Source organism: Pygocentrus nattereri, chromosome 10 (assembly GCF_015220715.1).
Source record: "Pygocentrus nattereri isolate fPygNat1 chromosome 10, fPygNat1.pri, whole genome shotgun sequence".
NCBI lineage: Eukaryota > Metazoa > Chordata > Actinopteri > Characiformes > Serrasalmidae > Pygocentrus > Pygocentrus nattereri.
In genome coordinates this window covers 12,878,179-12,899,068 of record NC_051220.1, presented here as the reverse complement: position 1 = coordinate 12,899,068, position 20,890 = coordinate 12,878,179, and the positions used below count along the sequence as shown (strand labels likewise).

Genomic DNA, 20,890 nt, shown 5'->3' with positions numbered 1-20,890 from the left:
ATTCAGTGTATTCAAAATATTCAAACTCTCAAATTATTCAGCGTATTAAAAGTATTCAAACAGAGTATTCAAAGTATTCAAACCCTCAAAATATGTGAAGTATTCAAACTGTATATTTATTGTATTGAAACCCTCAAAGTATTCAAAGTATTCAAACAGTGTATTCAAAGTATTCAAACAGTGGATTTCTTGTATTTAAACCTTCAAAGTATTCAAACAGGGTATTCAAAGTATTTAAACAGTGCACTCAAAGTATTCAAACCCTCAAAGTATTCAAAGTATTCAAACTGTATATTTATTGTAAGCGAAACCTCAAAGTATTCAAAGTATTCAAACAGGGTATTCAAAATATTCAATCCCTCAAAGTATTCGAAGTATTCAAACTGTGTAAGGGGGAGCGAGGAGGCGGACGCACACGCTGAGATAAGCAAGATTTATTAGGGGCAAATCCAGGGTCGTAGTCAGAACAGTCCAGGTTCATATAGCCGATGCGGACGGAACGGGAAATAGACATGACCAGAGCGACCAGCAAACAAACTTCAAACAAAGACCGATACAGGGATACAATGACTCACAAACACAAGGGGCAAACACAGGGCTTAAATACACATAACAATGAGGGACAGGTGAAAACAATCAGGGGCGGAGTTACAAACCAAAACAAGAACACATGGACAGGACTGGGAGGAGCCCACCGTGACAAACTGTATATTTATTGTATTCAAACCCTCAAAGTATTCAAAGTATTCAAACAGTGTATTCAAAATATTCAATCCCTCAAAGTATTCAGCATATTCAAAGTATTCAACCAGTGTATTCAAAGTATTCAAACCCTTAAAGTATTCAAAGTATTCAAACAGTGTATTCAAAGTATTCAAACAGTGTATTCAAAGTATTCAAACAGAGTATTCAAAGTATTCAAACCTTCAAAGTATTCAAAGTATTCAAGCAGTGGATTTCTTGTATTCAAACCTTCAAAGTATTCAAACAGGGTATTCAAAGTATTCAAACAGTGTATTCAAAGTATTCAAACCGTCAAAGTATTCAAACTATTCAAACTGTATATTTATTGTATTCGAACCCTCAAAGTATTCAAAGTATTCAAACAGAGTATTCAAAGTCTTCAATCCCTCAATGTATTTGAAGTATTCAAACTGTATATTTATTGTATTCAAACCCTCAAAGTATTCAAACAGAATATTCAAAGTATTCCAACACTCAAAGTATTCAGTGTATTCAAAGTATTCAATCAGAGTATTCAAAGTATTCAAACCTTCAAAGTTCTCAAACAGTGTATTCAACGTATTCAAACCCTTAAAGTATTCAAAGTATTCAAACAGTGTATTCAAAGTATTTAAACAGTGTATTCAAAGTATTCAAACCCTCAACGTATTCAGTGTATTCAAAGTATTCAAACCCTCAAAGTATTCAAAGTATTCAAACTGTATATTTATTGTATTCGAACCCTCAAAGTATTCAAAGTATTCAAACAGTGTATTGAAAGTATTCAAACCCTCAAAATATTCAAAGTATTCAAACAGAGTATTCAAAGTATTCATACCCTCAAAGTATTCAGCGTATTCAAAGTATTCAAACAGAGTATTCAAAGTATTCAAACCCTCAAAGTATTCAAACAGTGTATTCAAAATATTCAATCCCTCAAAGTATTTGAAGTATTCAAACTGTATATTTATTGTATTCAAACCCTCAAAGTATTCAAAGTATTCAAACAGAGTATTCAAAGTATTCAAACCCTTAAAGTATTCAAAGTATTCAAACAGTGTATTCAAAGTATTCAAACCCTTAAAGTATTCAAAGTATTCAAACAGTGTATTCAAAGTATTCAAACCCTTAAAGTATTCAAAGTATTCAAACAGTGTATTCAAAGTATTCAAACAGTGTATTCAAAGTATTCAAACCCTCAAAATATTCAAAGTATTAAAACAGTGTATTTCTTGTATTCAAACCCTTAAAGTATTCAAAGTATTCAAACAGTGTATTCAAAGTATTCACACCCTTTCAGGGACAATATCATTTGTTGCTGTGAAGTAACTGAGTTTATTAGCACAGAATTAGCAAATAAACACAATGAGGTTAACTAGCATCCATGCTAAGAGCACAAGGACAAAACATTAGTTTACTTAAAATACTGAATAATTATTAATAATTAATGTAATTAATAATTAATGTAATTAATTATTAGTAGTGTAATTTGGGCATCAGGGTAAAACTCATTGGTCAATATACAGCTTTCTTTTCAGTTCCTCCTTTAATGGTACAGCTGGAAAGGAAGATTAGATTTTCAGCTTTCTGGTTCCTGCGCTTATGGATGTTCTAAAAAGCTCCACTGTAGTTCTGCTGACTCAGAACTGCAGAAGTCATCATTTCCATACAGTAGCTCTTTTATTTTGGGATGGTTTCATGTTCCTCTGTTCACTTCTGCTGGTCTCCAGCTGGGTCAGTTGGGATGGTGATCTACCTACGTTTCATAAAGCAGGATTTCTTCGTAAAGCTGGACAGTGTAAGCCTAAAGTGGGGACTGTCCAGAAAGGCCCATAATGCTCCTCCTACTGGACAAATCTGAGTTTGTAAGTTTTCAGCCTTACAGAGAAAATCCAGCTCCATCAAACAGCACAAAAACTAGTCCTGTCCCCAATTGCAGTATATAATTTTCACCATGTGGGGGCAACACACACAACAGTACTAAATACAGAATGGAAAGAAATGCACCCAAGGAGCTACAGCTCAGTGAATTAGAAGACTGTGATGAGGGAGAGGGAGAGGGAGAGGGAGAGAGAGGAAGAGAAGAGAAGAGAAGAGAAGAGAAGAGAAGAGAAGAGAAGAGAAGAGAAGAGAAGAGAAGAGAGAATGGATGCTGTAGTTAGAGGAGTGAGGTGGAGCTGGGTGAAGATGAAACACTAAGGTAAGCTTTTCCTTCACTGACTGATGTTATGAGCAGGACTTATGGATGTTGTACATCTGCTGACTGTTCTCTTCTCTGAGGAGGAATCAGATCAGTCTTCAGAGTTTAATACTGATCTCTGTCTCAGAGTTATTTAGAATTTACTGTATTCACTCAACTTTTAAATATAAAAACGATAAACAGAAGAATATTTTCAATAATAACAACATAATAAAAACAGTAGAATTCTTATATATTATACTGTTTATCAATTTTAATATGATTTTACTGCAAATTGTACTATATATATATATATATATATATATATATATATATATATATATATATAATGCAATATATAATTGCATTTATAACATAAATTTCAGAATTTCTCAGTGTTTGGTGGACTGTCCTTCTTTATCTTTAATGACGGTGTGAACTGGATCAGAATGAACTCTGCACATTTGTGTAAAGTCTCTGATGAGCAGATCAAATCCACTTGAGTGTTATAATAATAATAGTAATAGTAATAATAATAATAATCATTATCATTATCATCATCATCTGAACTTCAGTTTCAGTGGAATGAATAATATACTCAAAACAAATCCAAACTTTTTATTAGTGCATCACTAATCTTTTATTTGAATAGAGATCTAGAAATAGAGAGTAATCTTTTGTATTTCATCATAACGTTTTGTAATTTTTAAATATTTCTGAATTTTATTTTCAGGTTTAAATAAAAAAAAAACAGTGATTTTCATTGTGATCTCAGACATTTGAACTTGTGTTCAGATCGTTAAAAATATTAAATTTCAGCCAAACAAACCCTCCAAACAAAACCAGAAAACTGTTCAAATGAAATGCTGTGCTCTGTACTGTCTGTGCTGAGCTTTGTGTGCACATAGTGTGTGTGTGTGTGTGTGTGTGTGTGTGTGTGTGTGTGTGTGTGTGTGTGTGTGTGTGTGTGTGTGTGTGTGGTTATTTCTGTTCGGTTTGTTGTATTCAATGCAATGCAGTGCTAACCTCCTCTGAGTCCAGATAATCCCTCTGGACCACTTCAGTAAATGTCTCCATTGAGCTGCAGACCTGAACAGTTTATGCTGATTAGATTCTCACGAATGCTCAGAGCCATTACAGGCAGCGATCAAAATCCAGTGAGAGGAAAACATCTCAGTAATCTGTCTGTTAATGTGCTTCACAGTTCACAAGGCCCGTTACATTCCCTGATCTTCAGACTGATGTAGAGTTTGTGAGTGAATGTATCAGTAAAGCAGGTCAGCGTTTAGTCTAGCTCTCACAGTCCAGCTCTCACAGCCTAGATCTCACTGTCCAGCTTTCACTGCCCAGCTATTACAGTCCAGCTCTCACTGCCCAGCTCTCACAGTCCAGCTCTCACAGCCTAGATCTCACTGTCCAGCTCTCACTGCCCAGCTCTTACAGTCCAGCTCTCACTGCCCAGTTCTCACTGCCCAGCTCTCACTGTCCAGCCCTAATTACCCAGCTCTTACTACCCAGCTCTCACAGTGCAGCTCTCACTTCCCAGCTCTCACTGCCCAGCTCTCACTACCCAGTTCTCACTGCCCAGCTCTCACTGCCCAGCCCTCACTGCTCAGCTCTCACTGTCCAGCCCTCACTACCCAGCTCTCACAGTCCAGCTCTCACAGTCCAGCTCTCACTGCCCAGCTCTCACTGCCCAGTTCTCACTACCCAGTTCTCACTGCCCAGCCCTCACTGCTCAGCTCTCACTGTCCAGCCCTCACTACCCAGCTCTCACTACCCAGCTCTCACAGTCCAGCTCTCACTCCCCAGCTCTCACTGTCCAGCTCTCACTGCCCAGCTCTCACTGTCCAGCTCTCACTCCCCAGGTCTCACTCCCCAGCTCTCACTGTCCAGCTCTCACTGTCCAGCCCTCACTACCCAGCTCTCACTACCCAGCTCTCACAGTCCAGCTCTCACTACCCAGCTCTCACTGTCCAGCTCTCACTGTCCAGCTCTCACTGCCCAGCTCTCACAGTCCAGCTCTCACTCCCCAGCTCTCACTGTCCAGCTCTCACTGCCCAACTGCCCAACTCTCACTGTCCAGCTCTCACTGTCCAGCTCTCACTACCCAGCTCTCACTGCCCAGCTCTCACTGCCCAGCTCTCACTCTCCAGCTCTCACTACCCAGCTTTAACTGTCCAGCTCTCAATAACCAGCTCTCACTGACCTGTTCTCACAGTACAGACAACAGAAAAAAAAGCAGATAAACTGATAAACATCCATCAACTACACCACTAATACACAGAGCAGTGACCCAGACGTGTTTCTATAGTAACAGTACATACGTTTCCATGGTTACGCTATGCCCATTTCCATGGTTACACTACACCCATTTCCATGGTTATGCTATTCCCATGTATGTGGTTCTGCTACACCTATTTCCATGGTTACACTAAGCCCATTTTCATGGGTAAACTACACCTACTTCTATAATCATACTACAACCAATTCCATAGTGTCAGTGCACATGTTTCCATAGTTATGACATTCCGTGTGTAAATGCTGTTCTTGGGTGAAAAAACAGCCAAACATCCACAACCACACAGTTCATGTTGACATCATCCTTTAGACTTTAGGCTTGGACATTACTTACCTCATTTGTCAGACGTAACCGTGCTAAAAATTCTAAACTGCTGTAGCATAAACCCTCAAGCTGAAGAGCAGAAAGTCAAAGCAGCGACTTCAGCCAGACAGGAAATCAGAGTCTCTCTAATTCAGTTTCCCATCAACATCCGATCAGAGACTCTATCAGCTGCTGCTGATGATGTGGAGAACAACAGAGAGTGGAGCGAGAGAGACTGACAGAGATCTGACATGTCACTGTTTTATTATTGTTCTTATATGCATCGTTGCTGTCAGAACAAAACCTTGTATGTCCATGTTTGTAATTTTTCAGTTTCTGACATAATGTGAAATTCCTGTTGTCCTTTACATTGTGTGTAAACTGACCAAAAGAAATGTCCCAAAATAACTTGGGGAAAAAAGTCTGGTTCCATTGACTTACATTAAAAGTAATTTGCTTTTTAATTTTGTTATGTTGCGGCCTTGTGCTAAAGTAAAAAAATCAAGTTTTCCCCATCATTCTGTACTCAATACCCCATAATGAGAAAGTGAAGAAGAATTTTACAATTTTTTGCAAATTTATTAAAAAATAAAAATTTGCGAATGCAGACGATACCTTGGTAAGTGAGATAATGAGAGGAGGGGAACTCTGAGGAATTTTGGTATGGCTTCTGCGAGTCATGAGAAGGACCTTGGTAAGACTGGCTAAGCTGGCTAAGCTCCAAAAATTCTGTGTGCAAATGGTAGAAACATCCATCAGGTCACCATCACTGCAGCAATCTGGGCTTTACGCCAGAGTGGCTACACAGTAGCCTCCCCTCAGTAAAAGATACACAAAACCCTGTCTGAAGTTTGCAAAAAAAGCATCTAAAGGACTCTCAGACTGTGAATCTGTGTCATGTCTGGAGGAAACCAGGCACTGCTCATCCCCTGCCCAATACCACCCCTACAGTCAAGCATGGTGGTGGCAGCATCATGCTGTGGGGTTGTTTTTTAGCAGCTGGGACAGAGAGACTGGTCAGGGTTGAGGGAAAGCTAAATGAAGAAAAGTACAGAGATATTCTTAATGAAAACCTTACCCAGAGTGCCTGAGACCTCTGGCCTGAAGACTGGCCTGAAGGTTCACTCTACAACAGGACAATGACCCTAAGCACACAGCCAAGATAGCACAGGAGTGGCTTAGGGACAACTCTGTGAATGTCCTCAGGTGGCCCAGCCAGAGCCCCATCTTGAACCCAATTGAACATCTCTGGAGAGACCTGAAAATGGCTATCCACTGACTCTAACTGTCCAACCGGATAGAGCTTGAGAGGATCTGCAGAGAACAATGGCATAAAATTCCCAAATCCAGGTGTGCAAATCTTGTGGCATCGACCCCAAGAATACTGGAGGCTGTAATCACTGCCAAAGCTGCTTCAACTAAGTACTGAGCAAAGGGTCTGAATACTTATGTCTGTGCAATAATTTAGCTATTCCTTTTCAAAAAATTTGCAAACATATCTAAAATTCTGTTTTCACCTTTTCATTATTTATATATATATATATATATATATATATATATATATATATATATATATATATATATATATACATACATATATTAGATAAAACATCTAAAACCCCTTCTTCTGGCTAGTTTATAATATTTCAAACTACACTGCAGAAGTAGTCAATGAATAAAATTACTAAAGTTATTAATATGAAAGTGGTTCCAAGCATCTGAACATTATTGCAAATATGTGTATTTTCCAGGTTCTGATGATGCTGTTCCTGCTGACTGAACCAATAGCAATGGCTCTTTCTGGCATTTCATTGTGGGCAGGGCACCTGAATTCCTCCTTCTCTGGAAACCACAGCAACACCACACAGTTCCCACTGGATGGTTCATGCTGGGAGTCTTTTGCTGTAACGCTGATACTGGTGCTGTGCTATGGCCTGGTGCTCATCATGGGGTTGGTAGGCAACATCCTACTCATCTGCATCATTGCGAGGCAGAGGGACCGCCCCAACGTCACCAGCATCTTCATCGCCAACCTGTCCACCTCTGACATCCTGATGTGTGTTTTCTGCCTGCCCTTCACCCTCAGCTCCATGCTGATGGACCAGTGGGTGTTTGGTGCAGCACTGTGCCGGCTCACACCTTTCATCCAGTGCATGTCTGTTACTGTATCTGTGCTGTCCCTGGTGTTAATAGCTCTGGAGCGCCACCAGCTGGTCCTGCACCCTTCAGGCTGGAAGCCAAGCCCTGCCCAGGCCTGCTCTGCCCTCCTGGGGGTGTGGCTTGTGTCTGCAGTCACTGCTTTGCCATTCCTGGCTTTCCAGCTGCTGAGCAGTGACCCCTACAGTGAGCTCCCACCTCCACACAGCCAGCTGCAGGCCTGCCATGAAATGTGGCCTTCAATGCAGGACAGACGGGCCTACAGCACCGCCCTGCTGGTGTTTCAGTACTGCGGCCCACTGCTGCTCATGCTCCTCTGCTACTTGCGCATTTTCCTGCGCCTTCAGCACAGGCGCAGCCTACTGGAGCGCCAGTGTAGCTGCAGCCGTGCGGAAGAACAAAGGCGCGTAGCACACAGCAAGCGTGTTAGCATTATGCTGGTTGCATTGGTGATGGCTTTCGGAGTGTGCTGGCTGCCACTGAATATGTTCAATGCAGTGGCGGACTGGAATGAGGAGGCACTGCCCGTGTGCCAACATGATCTATTGTTCTCATTCTGCCACCTGCTGGCGATGAGCTCCACCTGCATCAACCCCATCATCTATGGCTTCCTAAACACCAACTTCCGCAGTGAAGTGCGCTCCGCACTGCTGCACTGCCACTGCCGGCCACTAGAGGAAAACTATGAGAACATCCCACTTTCCGTCATGAACACAGACATGTCTCGAGCTTCTTTAAGAACTAACTACAGAAACCACTCTGTCTGATGGAGCTAATGCTAAGAGAAAACCAAACCTCAATACTAGCAGCAAACTAAACCTCAGCCTCACTGTCAAACTAACCAGAGATTATAGCTCCGTTATCCAAAACTGCAGTTCTGATTTAACCTCATTTATTTATTCAGCAGTCAGGAGTGCTGGAGCAGTCCATGAGAAACTGTTTAGTCTTTTCACACAGAGTCAATTTGTTCAGATTTAACGTACTGAAGCATTTACATGAAGTCCAATGTGCTTTTTTATTAAACACTGAGAATGTGGGAAGAAGGTAAAGTGGAAGAACAGATCAATCAGCTGATGATGGTGAAAACACTGTCAGCTTCCTTTTAGTGGGTGCTACTAAAAGAGTGGGAAACAGCCCATTCTGCTAAAGTTCAACAAACAGCATAAGAAGTGTGGTAAAGGTTGAGTCTCTGCTTCTTAATGTGTGTTTTCTATTTTAATGTTTTGATTATTGGGTCATGTGCCACAGCAGCACTTTCCTATGCTATGCGAAGCTGCACTGAAAATCAATATGTGTCAACAATTTTTTCTGATGTATACATTTTTACAAAACTGCTAGTCAACCCAGGACTAAAACTCTCAAAAAGAAAACATGATAGGAAGTAATGTAGCTGTGGGAGGAGATTTCTTCTTGCCTAACAGGCTGACTTAGTTTACTCCCGGGATTTGTTTCAAATGATATGCCTTCAGAGACAGAAGCATTTTCTTATTCTCAAACTAAAGGAAGTATTTTAAATTGTGTTTTGACAGCAGGATTATAAAACTGTCCACATGGAATAAGACAGCGGAGGAACAAGCACTTTATCACTCATTATCACTCATGCCTGCCACAGAACAGACAGTGGTGCCTCAAAGTCTCGCTGAACAGATCAAACTCAGTGCCTGAAAGGAGCATTACATGTTACTCTACACATGCTAAATCTGATTTATACATACAGGAATCAGACCTGACAACTTTGGGAAAATATTTTGAGTAGCACAATAGTGCCATGTTTAGTTAGTTTAGCACACGGTCATTTCCCCCCTCACCACCGCCATCATCAAGGTTAACTATATTAATCACCTATGAAGAAAATAATACAATCATATATTCTTGAGAAGATTCTTTTAAAGGTTTTACATACAACATTTTAAAAAGTAGTATAGCAGCAAACAGGTGTGCACTGTGTAAAGATATAGTGCAGCAATGGCATCCTGAGCAAATAATGAAGCCACACTCCCTCTGTGTGTGTAATTGTGTATGTCCCACCCTGTGAGAACACTGACCCTTCTCACGTTTTGCTTTGCCCCACACAATAGACAAAGACATTGGCCCCTACACAGCACTGTGCATGCAAAATAGTGGAGTGCAGCAGGAAACAATCACCTTCCAAACACTCTTCCACTGAATATTCCTAGAAGTAGATGAGACTGACTTTAGCCTCCTTTAAGGTGTAATTCAAAAAGGAAGCCGACTTCAGCTTCATGTAGCGCTAAAAGGCCTGAAAAGGGATGAGGAGGCTGCTCTGTTTGTGCCTTTAATTTAAAAACATATGTACGTTTATGTTCTGCTTCTCTTATTACAGTTCAGGGCTTGGCTGCAAAAATAATTATGAATACACCACTATGAAATGTCACCTTTAACAGTCTGTGACACATGGACAATATAACTTAACATTACTTTGCCAACTTAAATATCTGGTAAGCAAGCAAGCTCGCTTGCAAATTGTGTAATGATAGGCTGATGTTATTAACATTAAATATTTTCCCAAGGTTAGCAGATCTGCATCAACTCAATTCACAATATCAACTTTCCACATCCACTCCAGCCTGTTTACCTCCACAAAGGAGCTAAATGCACCCCCCACTGTGTGCAACCAGCCAGACGGAGCGAGGAGGAAACATGAGGGATAAAAACATTTCATTTTTTCCATTTGCAGTCTCTTGAAATGACTAACATTACAAATTCGTCATCCCTGACACTATGACTGATTGAACTTTTCATCTTCTTTTGTTTTTTAGAAGGCTACACATTGCTGCCTCCTGCTGTTAGATTTGAGAACCTTACATGCACAATTTAGTGAACAGTTTAGTGAAGTTCAGAGTGACAAAGCATACCAGCATGTGTTGGTGTCAAACTGCACACCAGTTGGCAGGTGCAGGTATGTAGCTGAGCTGTAAGCCTCTCTGAATATCAGTCTCATCTAAAAAATGATGTTATTTTTTTTAATCTGATGGAGCACACCGTCAGATTCCGTTTAGGATTGAATTCCATGCAGGTGCTTCTCCCAAGGGTTCTGTCTGAGCCAGAACTTTGTCAGGCTACAGTCGGGTGGTTTATGTCAGTGTTGGGCAGAGAATGTTCTTGGCAGTATTTTGTTGTTTGTGGTAATATTTTTATCGAGACCAAATTTTCACGCTCCATTAAAGGTCTAATTTGAGTCTAATCTAGTCTGTAGTAACAGAGTCTGTGTTGGATCTGTGATGTCTGAGTGACATAATTTGTGTTGCTTTGATTAAGAAGCTGCAGCATACGCTGAACAGCAAGAGAAGGAGGGGGTGATGGTGAAAAGGTTGACAATGATTTTATTAGGAATTTGTGCCACATTCTGCTTCTTTTGGTGTCAAAAACTGTCAGATATCTTACTGTACTGTACTGTACTGTACTAAGTATTTTCACTAAAGCACTGTCTGAGCTGTGATGTTCTGTATGTACATGAATATAAATAAGAAAAATGATCACAAATAAACACTTTCTGTTGAGGTTTGAATCTGTAGATGATTCATGCCCCACGTACAGAAATGTATTTGACTTGTAGGCCTCTGAATTTCACTCTGATCTCTTTGTAATTTTATTTGTCTAAATCAAACACAATTATTCTCTTCAAATTCCACCATTCTGGTTGGTTCTGTCCAAACTGTAACCAGACCTCTGTCAGGCTGCACTCTGCTGGTCTTGGTAGGAGCTGGGCAGGGAAGGTTCTTGGTATTTGTTTCGACTCTAATCTTTTCTGTGGTGTCTGAGTCTCCAGTGGGTGTGTGACTGACATACACAATGTAGACTGGATCGTGCTGTAGGGCAGATAATGGCGGCGGGGGGGCTGGGGGTTAAATGTGAGCGGTGCTATTTATGCTCAGAAATTCACCGTCCCTGGTGCACCCTCCCACTCTCAGTCTCACACTGCTGATCAGACTGAGCCCTCCGGCAGGACATCACTGTTCACTCCTGCACATAAGCACTGATATAAAACACACAAACACATAGATATTCACTCCTCCATCTACATACTGATACAAAAGCCAGAACACACAAACGCACAGAGCTGTAAACACTGATACAGAAGAATGTCATAATCAGACCTTCCTGAGCAGAACTGTACAGTATGAGAACACTGCCCATACTAGGAGAAACAATCAGGGTTCAATGGTGATGACTGCCTGAATGCTCAGGGCCAGTAAAGCATGACGTCAGCACAGCAGCACAAACTCCGTCAGCTGACTCAACACTGCTGCCAACTGTTTCAGGCAGAATCTCAAATGGCTCCCTTCTCCCTGCAGAGCAGACATTATCATCAACATCATTGTGTCATTTTATGCTTTCATGAAAATAGTCAATTTTACAGCTCTTTAAATTTTGTATATTCATATATACACTGCTCAAAAAAATAAAGGGAACACTATATAACTCCAAGTAAATCAAACTTCTGTGAAATCAAACTGTCCACTTAGGAAGCAACACTGATTGACAATCAATTTCACATGCTGTTGTGCAAATGGAATAGACAACAGGTGGAAATTATTGGCAATTAGCAAGACACACTCAATAAAGGAGTGGTTCTGCAGGTGGGGACCACAGACCACTTCTCAGTACCTTTCTGCTTTCTGGCTGATGTTTTGGTCACTTTTGAATGTTGGTGGTGCTTTCACACTCGTGGTAGCATGAGACGGACTCTACAACCCACACAAGTGGCTCAGGTAGTGCAGCTCATCCAGGATGGCACATCAATGCGAGCTGTGGCAAGAAGGTTTGCTGTGTCTGTCAGCGTGGTGTCCAGAGGCTGGAGGCGCTACCAGGAGACGTGGAGGAGGCCGTAGGAGGGCAACAACCCAGCAGCAGGACCGCTACCTCCGCCTTTGTGCAAGGAGGAGCAGGAGGAGCAGGAGGAGCACTGCCAGAGCCCTGCAAAATGATCTCCAGCAGGCCACAAATGTGCATGTGTCTGTACAAACGGTTAGAAACCGACTCCATGAGGATGGTATGAGGGCCCGACGTCCACAGATGGGGGTTGTGCTCACAGCCCAACACCGTGCAGGACGCTTGGCATTTGCCAGAGAACACCAGGATTGGCAAAATCGCCACTGGCGCCCTGTGCTCTTCACAGATAAAAGCAGGTTCACACTGAGCACATGTGACAGACATGACAGAGTCTGGAGACACCGTGGAGAGCGATCTGCTGCCTGCAACATCCTTCAGCAAGACCGGTTTGGCAGTGGATCAGTAATGGTGTGGGGTGGCATTTCTTTGGAGTGCTGCACAGCCCTCCATGTGCTCGCCAGAGGTAGCCTGACTGCCATTACACACCGAGATAAGATCCTCAGACCCCTTGAGACCATATGCTGGTGCGGTTGGCCCTGGGTTCCTCCTAATGCAGGACAATGCTAGACCTCATGTGGCTGGAGTGTGTCAGCAGTTCCTGCAAGATGAAGGCATTGAAGCTATGGACTGGCCCGCCCGTTCCCCAGACCTGAATCTGATTGAGCACATCTGGGACATCATGTCTCGCTCCATCCACCAACCACACCAACCACTGTGGTTGCACCACAGACTGTCCAGGAGTTGGACAGTCTCCAAATCCAGGCCTCCATTGGTAAATAAATTTGATTTCCATTGATGATTTGTGTGCTTTTGTTGTCAGCACATTCAACTTTGTACAGAACAAAGTATTCAATGAGAATATTTCATTCATTCAGATCTAGGATGTGTTATTTGAGTGTTCCCTTTAATTTTTTTTGAGCAGTGTATATATTAATTTCCTTTACTCATCCAGAGGCTGGACACCCACTGTTATAACTTCATACAGCAGGTCCCTAAGGAGCTCACTGATTCTACTTTTGTCTTCAGCGTTGCTCACTAGATTCTCTAGAGTGAATTTAGAGAGATTAGAGCTCATGACTCATAAACGGGTCCAGAACATATCGGCCTCTTCAACTATCTTTGCTGAATGTTGGTTTACTTGCCTCTGTTGTTCTTCTTCTTCTTTGTTCATGTTCTGTTTGCTTTCTTTCTTCAACTGAAGCTTCCATTTTCTCCTCTTCTTCTTTCCTCTCTTTCTCTTCTTGCTCAGCGCTCCGTCTCTCCTGAGCTGCTCCACCTCTCTCCCACTTGCTGTGTCTGAGTCGTCCTCATGGACTCTGCAGCACCAGAACCAGAGGCAGCTCATTTTAGCAGCTCATTTTAGCAGCTGTCCTCCTCAGGTCCTCCAAACAGACAGCTGTGAAATGGAAGAAACTTATCTGCACCTTTTGTCTTTATGACATCACACTGTGTAGCATTTACTCTGTTATGACAACAGAGTGGAACTTCAAACAACATCCTACATTCTACTAGGCTCAGTGCTGACCACTGAAGGACAAACTACAATCTAGAGGCCTTCATGTAGTGAGCTACAGTCAAGGGGCCTTCATTTAGTGAACTACAGTCTAGTGGCCTTCACATAGTGAACTACAGTGAAGTGGCCTTCATGTAGTAAACTAAAGTCAAGTGGCCATTATGTTGCGTTCATGTAGTGAATTACAGTCAAGGGGCCTTCACATAGTAAACTACAATCATGTGACCTTCAAATAGTGAATTATAGTCAAGTGGCCTTCATGTAGTGAACGACACTCAAGTGGCATTCATATAGTAAACTACAATTATGTGGCCGTCATATAGTGAACTACTGTCAAGTGACCTTTGTGTAGTGAACTACAGTCAAGTGGCCTTCATATTTTTAAGTGAAGAAGGGTGTGTGGATTAAGATTTCTATCAAAGTTTTACTGCTTAAAACTGAGAGTATGGAGCCAAAAACATAAGTTAGTCAAAGTCATAAAGTGGTTTTCAAAGTCACAAAGTGGTCACCATGTAGTGAACCACAGTCATGTGGCCTTCACATATTGAACTACAGTCAAGTGGCTTTCACGTAGAGAACTGCAGTCAACTGGTCTTCATGAAGTGGAGTACAGTCATGTGGTCTTCATGTAGTGAACCACAATCAAATGGCCTAAAGTGAAGAATGGTGTGTGAATTTTTTATCAAAAGATTTTTTTTTTATCAAAATTGTACTGCTTAGAACTGAAAGTATGGACCCAAAATTATAACAATCCAAGTCAAATAGTGGTCTTCAAAGTCTAATCTGTTCCTCATGTAGTGAACTACAAGCAAGTGGCCTTCATGTAGTGAAATACAGTCAAGTGACTTTCATGTAATGAACTACAGACATTTGTCCTTCAGATGGTGAACTACAATCAAGTGGCCTTAATATTTTTAAGTGAAGAAGGTGTGTGGATTAAGATTTTTAATGTTTTTTAATATTTTTAATATATATAAAATATGGCCTTCATGTAGTGAACCATAGTCATGTGGCCTTCACGTAGTGGACTACAGTCATGTGGCCTTTATATAGTGAACTATAATCATGTGGCCTTCACGTAGTTAAGTACAGTGAAGTGACCTTCATATAGTGAACTACAGTCAAGTAGCCTTCTTGTAGTGACCTACAGTGAAGTGGCCTTCATGTAGTAAAATGAAGTCAAATGGCCTTAATATAGTAAAATACAGTCTAATGGCCTTCATGTAGTGAAATAAAGTCAAATGACCTTAATAAAGTGAACTACAGTCAAGTGGCCTTCATGTAGTGATCCACAGTCAAGTGTCCTTCATGGAGTGAACTACAGTCATTGGACTTCACATAGTGAATTACAGTTCACTGAGAGATGCAGTGCAATAATGACTGTACAAGAAGTTACAGGTAACAACATATAAAGACCATACTGAATGAATAAATATGTGCAGATATTGGTATCAAATAAAGTGTCTAGTGTCCAGATGTGCAAGATGCGCAATGAGGTATACATTAAGTGCAATATGTGCAGCATGCTGTCTATATGTGCAGATGGATAAAGAAACCCATGTAAGACCCATGATGATTCGTGATTTAACATGAGATTTAACATGAGATCCAGATTCAGTCCTCATTTCTCTCCACCCTTCTCTGCTGGCCCCCCTGGGAAGAGTTGAAGAGCCTGATGGCTCTGAGGACAAAGGATCTCCTGAATCTCTTGGTTGAGGAGCTCTGTGACAGGAACCTACCACTAAACATGTGTCTCCTGTCCATGATGATGGTGTGCTGTGGGTGGCCATCATCCTCCATAATGGAGAGCAGCTTGTGTAATGTCCTTCTCTCAGCCACCTTGACCACAGAGTCCAGTGCCACACCGACCACTGACCCCGCTCGCCTGACAAGCTTGTTCAGTTGCATCTCGTCTCTCCTTTTTATGCTTTTTCCCCAGCAGCTGGGGAGTGAACTACAGTCAAATTATATTTGTGTAGTGAACTACAGTCATGTGGCCTTCATGTGACCTTCATGTAGTAAACTGCAATCAAGTGGCCTTCATATAGTAAACTACAGTCTTGTGGCCTTCATGTAGTGAACTACAGTCAAACGCTTCGTGTTTTTAAGTGAATAAGGCTGTGTGGACTAAGACTTATCAAACGTTTACCTCTTAAAACAAAGTATGAAGCCAAAATGATAAATTAATCAAAGTCAAAAAGTGGTCTTCATGTAGTGAACTATAGTCATGTGGCCTTCACGGAGTGAGCTACAGTCAAGTTGCATTCATGTTGTGAACTACAATCAAGTGGCCTTCATGTAGTGAACTACTGTCAAGTGGCCTTCATGTAGTGAACTACAGTCAAGGGGCCTTAATGTAGTGAACTTCATATAGGGCTGTTTTAATCTACAGCACATGAATCCTTTAGTAAACTACAGGAACATCTGAATTTATGAACAAATAGACTGTTGAAGTGAAGAAGATTGCGTTGATGAAGATTTGCATCAAAATTTGACTGATTTAAACTGAATGTATGAAGCCAAAAATATAACTTAATCAAAGTCTAAGAGTGGTCTTCAGAGTGAAAAAGTGATCTTTGAGTAGTGAACCACAGTCAAGTGATCAGTACAGTAATAGTTCAATGGTTGAATTTAAGAATTCCCCAGTATTTGGTGGTGTGTCCCTGTTTTACTTTAATGCCCATGAGCTGCACAAGTTTGTGTATAACCCTCTGATGAGTAGATCAGATCCACCTCAGAGTCTGAACATGAACTTCACTGGAAGAGATCAGACTGAAGGAGTGGAAACAGAGCAGAACTTTCAGCATTTCGCCCCATTCAGAGGCTTAAATGAAAAACTCCCAGACTCTCTGTGAGCTTTTCAGTGGGGTTTTGGGTCTCATTTCACAGAAAACGTCAATCTTTTCACAAATGAAATGAAGATTCTGCAGCTTTTTATTGTTTTATTCATGTTAACAACTTCAGTGCTGGGCACAAGCTGATCATGCTCTGCTTCACCCAGACTGGCTAATCTGCCTTGTCTTAAAGAGTCTATATCCTACATTTTCCTTTCTTTCACTTTTCTCTCTGGGGCTAAATTATAAACTTCATGAGGTTCTATGTACCAAAATCAGTCATAATTCGTTTTTCCATTATCATTTTCCAGCCTTTCTGTACCCCTTACTGTTAAACTGTCTGTTTCTGTCACTGTCCCTTTAAGACTGATACATGATGTAAGGGTGCTCACGTCTGATTGGCTGCCTCGGTCAAAAAGCAGCCCGGGATCAAACACTCCTTATAACTTCAGTGTGATTAGGCGGAGCTACACTGCTGTTGGCTGAATAAGCAGAAATATAAAATTTTTTTATAGCACTTTTGAAAGAGAGCATTGTGACAAAGTAGCATTATAGAAAATCCAGTTCAAAGAAAAACTCCATCCAAGCAAGTGGAAGAATGATGGAGTGGAACCAAGACTCAAAATGGGAACCCATCTTCCTCTGGACCACACAAGGAAGGATAGCAAACAATAACACACAAAATGAACAGAGGACAAGATTTTACAATTAATATACAATATTTAATATAGAGGAAAAAAAAGTGACCAGCCTGTGATTAGATAGAAGTGTTTAGATTATAGCAACAATATATAACAATTTTACCTTAAAATATCAGCTTCTAAATCATTTTGATGCTACACTGACTTATAATTGCGCGAATGAGTTCTCTGGTGTTGGACCAGAATGTCTGCTGTAGGAGCAATTCCAATAAAACCAAGTATAAAAAAGGAGTCTATGGCTGACGCGTGTTCTGATGTCCAAAAAAGAAAAAAGAAATGTCTTCCCCTTGAATTGCGTTTAACAATGTTATTTTACTTGTTGCAAAACATTCCAAAACTCAATAATCCACTACAGACTCGTGTACACGGTCAGAAAACCGCGCGACTCCACCTCCTTAAGCCCATGCTCCTTCTCTCATCCCGATCACACATGTTCCCATGCTGCAACCTGCACTTACATGTTTAAAGTGACAGGCACCCATTTTAGCTTTGTTTTACAACATTAGAAACTGTTACCTTAAATTATAACCTTAACAAACATAACACAAATGTTTAAATTATTCATCTGGAAATGATCAATTATGCAAATTATAAACATCCAAAATTATTATTCAAACATAAACATTAATATTAACTCCAAAAATATAAAGTAGGAATCTGGCGCCTACATCTGCTATAGGACTATGTAGATCTGGAGGAGCAGCACGATAACCTCTGTGGGCATTCACAAGGATTTGTATTTACAACAGTAGTGTTAAAGTGAAATACACTTTGCAACTGTCGGGGAGCCCAAGAGCAAAAAATCTAATTCTTTTATAATGCTCCTTTAAAAACAGGCACTAGTCATTAATTACAACTTTTTTGTACAACTTTACTGATATTAAAAGTTAAATTAAATCAAGGTATTTAGGCCTCCACAGCAGTAATACTGTCTTCATAATCAGCTGGTGGGCATTAAGGTTGAGATATAATGAAATCTATTAATCACTGATGGCACAACACTGGAACCATCACACAGTCTTTATCAACAGTTTTGGATTGTACAGCATATATGTTCTAAATGAATATATGGTCCTGTTTTTCTTCCAGCATCACACAACAGAGTTCTGAGTGTTTAAGCTAAACCACAGAAGCTAAGTCTAAATTGTGAAGTTCACAATGAGCGGATTAAGAATTTTGCAATAAGAATGAAGATAAAATGATCTGTTCTCCTGAGTAATATGCTGAAGATCTTTGTTTCTGTAGGTTTTCTGGAATGTTTCCATCATTGTGTTGCAAACCAGGTCATGCAGGTTTCCCCTCTACAACATCTGGACCTTTCTCTCTAGAGAGGTCACTCAGATGCTTGACCAGTCTCTTGTCCTCTCAAGAATGGTCTTCTGGCTGGTCTTCCATATCTGCTATTTGAATGCAGCAGTTTGACATGTTTACCCTCATAACTGGCTGTGTCAGATTTAAACACTGATGCCTACAAAGCCAAACATGGAGCAGCTCCTCTCAAGCTGACACTAGTGATCAAAACTTGATCTGCTTGTGAGCTTTAAGCTCAGCCTGACCCACCATCTTTCAAGATGTACAGAGGACAAGCGTGAAGACTGTTCTCTGTGGAATGAAGTTCTCCGAGTTGTCTGGTTCCATCTCTGTCTTTAGACGTCCACTGAAGACCCGTCCCTCTGAAATGTGTTTAAATGAACACTGAGCACCTGGTTTACAGTTGTTTGATTGTATTGATTAAATGTCTCATATCTGTGTCATGTATCTTTGTATCCATGTATTGGTATTGATCTCTGCTTCTGGCTGTATTTTAGCTCAAGAGTGTCTCCAGACTATTTGTACTGGCTACATTCTGACAACAATGAACGAAGGAACCAGAGGTCACCATGGCTACAACACAAATACAGACATTTTATTTATGATCCAAACCACCAGTGAACCTACTAGAGTTTTATATGGAATGATGATGGGAAAATTGTGTAAAATCTGAAATAATATTTTTTCTTGCGGGACTATTTTGCCTCACAACACCCTGCACATATCCCTCCACGATGGATGGAGTTTAAGTTCTCAAAACAGTGTCTCAGACATCAGGCAGTGAACTATTTCGTGTAATAACAGAAAGGTTGCAAAAGAAAAAGTGAAGTGTTTTAACCTGGCCAGCATGATCCACAGTCAGCCGTGAGTCCAGATCTCAACCCCAGCGAAAATCTTTGGAGAGCTGAAATCTGAAGAGACACCCTGCAAACATCCCATAGCTTGAAAAGTTTACAGTGGAAGAGAAGAGGAATGGAGGAGAGGGAAAAACTATTAACAGAGAGGTGCAAGAAGCTTGTATCTACTGCTAAAGAGTGAGCATCAAAGTATTAGGAAAGGGTGCCAATAATACTGTCCATGTTCAAAATACATAATTTCTTTGTTTATTAACTTTAGACATCCATTAAAACTGATAAAAGTATAATAAGTTGGTATATTTCCATTTATATATGAAGATATTGTAAATTTACAGAGAAAGAAAAGGGTGCCAATAACGGTGGCCAGAACTGTAAACAAAGTTTATCTCACATCCACTCCTTGTCAAACATCAGAGAGAGAGAGAGAGAGAGAGAGAGAGAGAGAGAGAGAGAGAGAGAGAGAGAGAGAGAGAGAGAGAGAGAGAGTACAGAACAAAACTGTAAAGCTGTACTCTTGGCAATAAAGCTAAAAGCCAAGCCTATTTTCTCCGCTTGTGATGTCACTCATTAGCACCCCAACCTTTCAGGTGTTTTAAGCACCTTTGGACCAAAAAAGTTTCAATATGAGCTTCTAACAACAGAAAAATGTCTGATAATTTATAAACCCTGCATTTCACACCAAGAGGACCCTCTGATGAAGACAGTAGGTCCTCCAGACTAACCTCTACAGCTTCATCTCGTCACTGCACTGCTCCTTACACATGTACACACTGCCCTCTAGTGGTGTACAGTAGAGATGACTACCTGGATGATCTGCTCAAAACACACCTAATGTCTTATACAAGAACATTGATGACAACATCAGAGAACTTGTAAAGAGGAGAATTACTGCAATATATCTGCAATATCTTCAGGTTTTCTCAAACGCTAGAGGGAGCTCCCGAGTGGGTCCAAAATGAATGGGTTTATATGGAGCATTTTAGCAAAATCACAGTTAATAAATACTTAAACATTTTTAATGAAAATTAATGCATTCATGTCCTGAATAAAGAACATCATGAAACATTTTAACACAGATGTTATATTTTTAAGAGCTTTTAAACTCTAAGCTATCGCTTCGTGTCGGTCCATGACGTCAGTGAGCCCTAACAGCCAA

At 40.7% G+C, this 20,890-nt stretch overlaps 1 protein-coding gene across 1 annotated transcript; it reads left to right on the top strand.

The window, feature by feature from the left end:
- The first annotated feature begins 7,297 nt into the window (after positions 1–7,297).
- On the top strand, positions 7,298–8,431 carry npy4r (neuropeptide Y receptor Y4). Its single transcript, XM_017708782.1, has one exon. It carries the CDS (start codon positions 7,298–7,300, stop codon positions 8,429–8,431), a length of 1,134 nt encoding a protein of 377 aa, XP_017564271.1.
- Positions 8,432–20,890: the final 12,459 nt, after the last annotated feature.

What these genes read in the sequence shown, in the direction of transcription:
- npy4r (XM_017708782.1), top strand. Translation starts at nt 7,298, where the DNA reads ATGGCTCTTTCTGGCATTTCATTGTGGGCAGGGCACCTGAATTCCTCC.